At 35.5% G+C, this 4,025-nt stretch overlaps 1 protein-coding gene across 2 annotated transcripts in view; it reads left to right on the forward strand.

Annotated features, from left to right (window-relative positions):
• Window positions 1-977: 977 nt before the first annotated feature.
• The window catches only part of LOC135101259 (UBX domain-containing protein 1-A-like), a 15,496-nt gene continuing 12,448 nt past the window's right edge, over window positions 978-4,025 (forward strand). The window contains exons 1-2 of one of the 2 annotated variants that reach the window (XM_064004952.1): window positions 978-1,137; window positions 3,557-3,678. In XM_064004952.1, the coding sequence (XP_063861022.1) occupies window positions 1,088-1,137; window positions 3,557-3,678 (172 nt within the window). In that variant the 5' untranslated portion in view covers window positions 978-1,087. Of the gene's footprint in view, window positions 1,138-1,432; window positions 1,452-3,556; window positions 3,679-4,025 lie in introns of those variants that run through there. The other variant, XM_064004953.1, reaches the window with a different exon arrangement.

The following is a 4,025-nucleotide window of genomic DNA, read 5'->3' on the forward strand; positions in this document are numbered from 1 at the left end:
TGATTCCCAAGTCCACCAACTGATCGATGATGACGTCCCTGTTAGCAACATCAAAGGTGCTCTTAAGATCGATGAACGCTACCACACAATTTGGGCAAAGACAGGTGAAGGTATAGTTCTCTGATACAGTGGTGTGTGCTGCGATGTGGAAGAAAACCAAACATCTGATTGTAATCCGGAGACGGGGGAGTAAACTTCGCTCCACCACCTCACTGAAGCAGGAGGTGAGTGATACTGGCCTGAATTTTACATGGTAACATAAATTATTCCTTATTGGATTAGCTCTCAGAAAGGCAAGTAAGACAAGAACAGAAATAATAAAACTCTCTCTCTCTCTCTCTCTCTCTCTCTCTCTCTCTCTCTCTCTCTCTCTCTCTCTCTCTCTCTCTCTCTCTCAGAGAGAGAGATTGTTACCAATATCAAATTCAGGCCTGTATCTTGCTTCAAGGAGGTGGTATATATATATATATATATATATATATATATATATATATATATATATATATATATATATATATATATATATATATATATATATATATATATATATATATATATATGTATGTATGTATGTATATATTTGTTTGTTTGTTTGTCAGGAAAAAAAAAACAAGGGAGAGGATTAAACTGGAAGGAAGGACAGCTTGGTAACAGATAAGAGAATCATGTCCTGCACACTTACGTACAAGCTTATTTGATTTGGTGTGAAACGTTTCTTGCTTATTATACATATTAGAAAGAAGGAAAACAAATAATCGGAAATTTGTCATAAGATTCTGAAAAAAAAAAAATCAAGACAAGAAGGACTTCTCGTAAATAAGATAATGAAAAAAAAAATCATCAAAATTAGGAATGAAAGGAAACTACACCAGACATTTTAAAATATAAGACGTACAGTAGTGTTCTAAGGTCAAGATCGCGGCTAGGAAAAACCAAGACGCTTTGAGAGAGAGGAAAAGACTTTGGCAAGTGACTCCTTGCATCAAGATCAAGATCATCACCACCACCTCCCCGGAGTGACTGAGGCAGAAACGGCGTGTGTGGCCTTACTCTGTGCTGTTCTTCGTCACAAGAGAGTTCCTCAGCCATGGCAGCCCTGCAGACCTTGATGGAGATGGGCTTCTCGGAGAATGCCGTGTGAGTACCGTGCCTGGGGATCATGAAAATAACCTTAGCCATTTCCATACAGTGGATATTTACTGGTGTAACGTATACATTTTTTTTTTTTTTTTTTTTCAAATCGTGATGTACACAATGAAGGGATCGGCACTGGAATTAAAGAACTGAAATACTCTAAACTTAAATTAACCTAGTTCAGAAATGGAAACGCTAATGTTATTTCACCACCCCGTGCCGTGTCAGTGGCAGTGTGACAGGAGTGGGGAGAGATTGTTTGGTACCAGCCGTGACCAATACGTGTTCGGTATTGTTTGTTTGTTGTGTGTGTTATGGTAAGCTTCTTGAAAGAAGCTTAAGTAAGAGTTGTTATTCCAGATGAAATTACATGCGATTGGTAGTGTGTGTGTGTGTGTGTGTGTGAGGCAAATGTAATGATTTTTATGGCTTTATTTTTTGCCACTTTCAAGACAAAACGTCTCTCTCTCTCTCTCTCTCTCTCTCTCTCTCTCTCTCTCTCTCTCTCTCTCTCTCTCTCTCTCTCTCTCTCTCTCTCTCTGCCTGCTCTTGAGGTATTTAACACCCAGTAAGTGACTGATTGAATGGATAAAACATGCAGAGCCACACTGTTAAAATGAAATCTCCATCAAATCGGTGTATGTGTCTATGTACACATACACCAATATACCTACACACATCTGTTACTTATACACTTGTACATTTTATAAAGACATTCAGATTATGAGCTTCCTACACCATCTGTCCACCCAGTATCTTTAATGGTGGCTGATTTGGAATTTTTGCATTGATGATGATCCAGATGTGATTACCCTCAAATCAGTCTTCCCAATTTGGTTAAATCGGTGAGCTATTGTATTGGAGCATGAGGAGAATTTTACTACTGATTTTTTTTTTTTTTTTTTTTCTTAAAGGTGTAGAGGATCTCCAGTAAACAGGGTATTTCCCCAGAAAAGATTTATCATGTTGATGTATTACATGTGAAAACCAATCAGTAAGTATGGTTTTGTCCTTGAAATACTGCCTTCATCTAGCTGGTCACAACTGTTAGCCCAGTGATGTGTTACCAGACTGGCTTCATCTCACATATCCCTGCTGGCATCGTGTAGTTTATACCATGCAATTGCTTTCTTCATTTTCTTAACTGCTACATATATAGCCCTTTAATTATCTTTTTAAGTCCCATAACTGCTGCATACAACCTCAGTTTTAACTACTGTGCAGTACAGTTCCTTAACTGCCATGCAGTCTCCTAAGTGATGCATATAATTGCATAACTGCCTCAGAGAACCTCCTAACACCCATGTGTATTGAAATATTCAACAATTGATTTAAAAACTCATATTCTTATTCATTAAATGTGAAGTGTGCGTGACTTTTTGTGCTCTGTATATTTTTATTTGTTGTGGGATTTGTCTGTTTCATTGTTTCTAGTGTCTAAGTTTTTTTTATTTGCTTGATAAGTAGGAGAGAGAGAGAGAGAGAGAGAGAGAGAGAGAGAGAGAGAGAGAGAGAGAGAGAGAGAGAGAGAGAGAGATCTAGTTAACAATATATGAAGCTGAATATCAGGTTGTCTTCATATCATCATGCATCAATAAGCAATATTTCCCTAACCCTTTCCAGATCTAGCACATTTTGCTACTCCTGAGATGGTATCTACCCCCAGACTGCCTCCACATAACTAAAACACATGCCCTAACTGGATATTTTCCACAAATACCTGTTACACAGCTGTCACAGCTTCTTCCTGCCATGCCTTATGTCAACAGTTGTTTTCTAATATATAACTTCTAGCATATTCAATTTCTTCAGTTCCACAGTTAATGCCAGTATCTCTACCGGACAGCTGGGTAATATTTTCATCTTAATTTTGCTTCCATATGAATAACTTTCTAAGAGACATTTTTTTTTCAAGCCACTTTGTCTAAATGGGTCACCTACATGTGTCTTCACAGATCCCATGGTAGTGCTTCCAGCAAACTGCTCCCAGTGTATCAATATTTTAATTTGTGTTGTACATTACATTTAACAGTTTTGTGAAGTAACATCCTGTCTGGACTATATTCCTTAAAGTGGAATCTCAGCCTCATATGTACAGGATATTGTAGATACATAGATGAACTGTCTACAATCTTGGTCTTTGCCTTGTTTGTGTCTTAACCAGTCTCTCTCTCTCTCCTCTCTCTCTCTCTCTCTCTCTCTCTCTCTCTCTCTCTCTCTCTCTCTCTCTCTCTCTCTCTCTCTCTCTCTCTCTCTCTCTCTCTCTCTCTCTCTCTCTCTCTCATATAAATTTTTTATCAGAAATATGAGATTGACTTTTTTTGTTTTGTAATCATGTATTAACAGCAGTAAATGAATTTAAAAACTCTTCTTATCTTTTATTATACTATTTTGCCTTATGGAAGATTTAATCTTGCTGCAGAAAGAAATCTTTGGCTGTGACAGGAGGAGGCGTGGAGCAGGCCATGGAGTGGCTGCTGGCTCACTCTGAAGATCCAGGCATCAATGATCCCCCAGCAGAGCCAGCAGGTGCAGTTGCTGTTGGTGAGTTAAATGTTAACTAGTACTGCTATATATATATATATATATATATATATATATATATATATATATATATATATATATATATATATATATAATATATATATATATATATATATATATATATATATATATATATATGTATGTATGTATGTATGTATGTATGTATGTACGAGTATGTATGTATGTATGTATGTATATATATATATATATATATATATATATATATATATATATATATATATATATATATATATATATATATATATATATATATATATATATATATATATATATATATATATATATATATATATATATATATATATATATATATATATATAATATAT

The sequence above is a fragment of the Scylla paramamosain genome, chromosome 6 (assembly GCF_035594125.1).
Source record: "Scylla paramamosain isolate STU-SP2022 chromosome 6, ASM3559412v1, whole genome shotgun sequence".
Taxonomy (NCBI): Eukaryota; Metazoa; Arthropoda; class Malacostraca; order Decapoda; family Portunidae; genus Scylla; species Scylla paramamosain.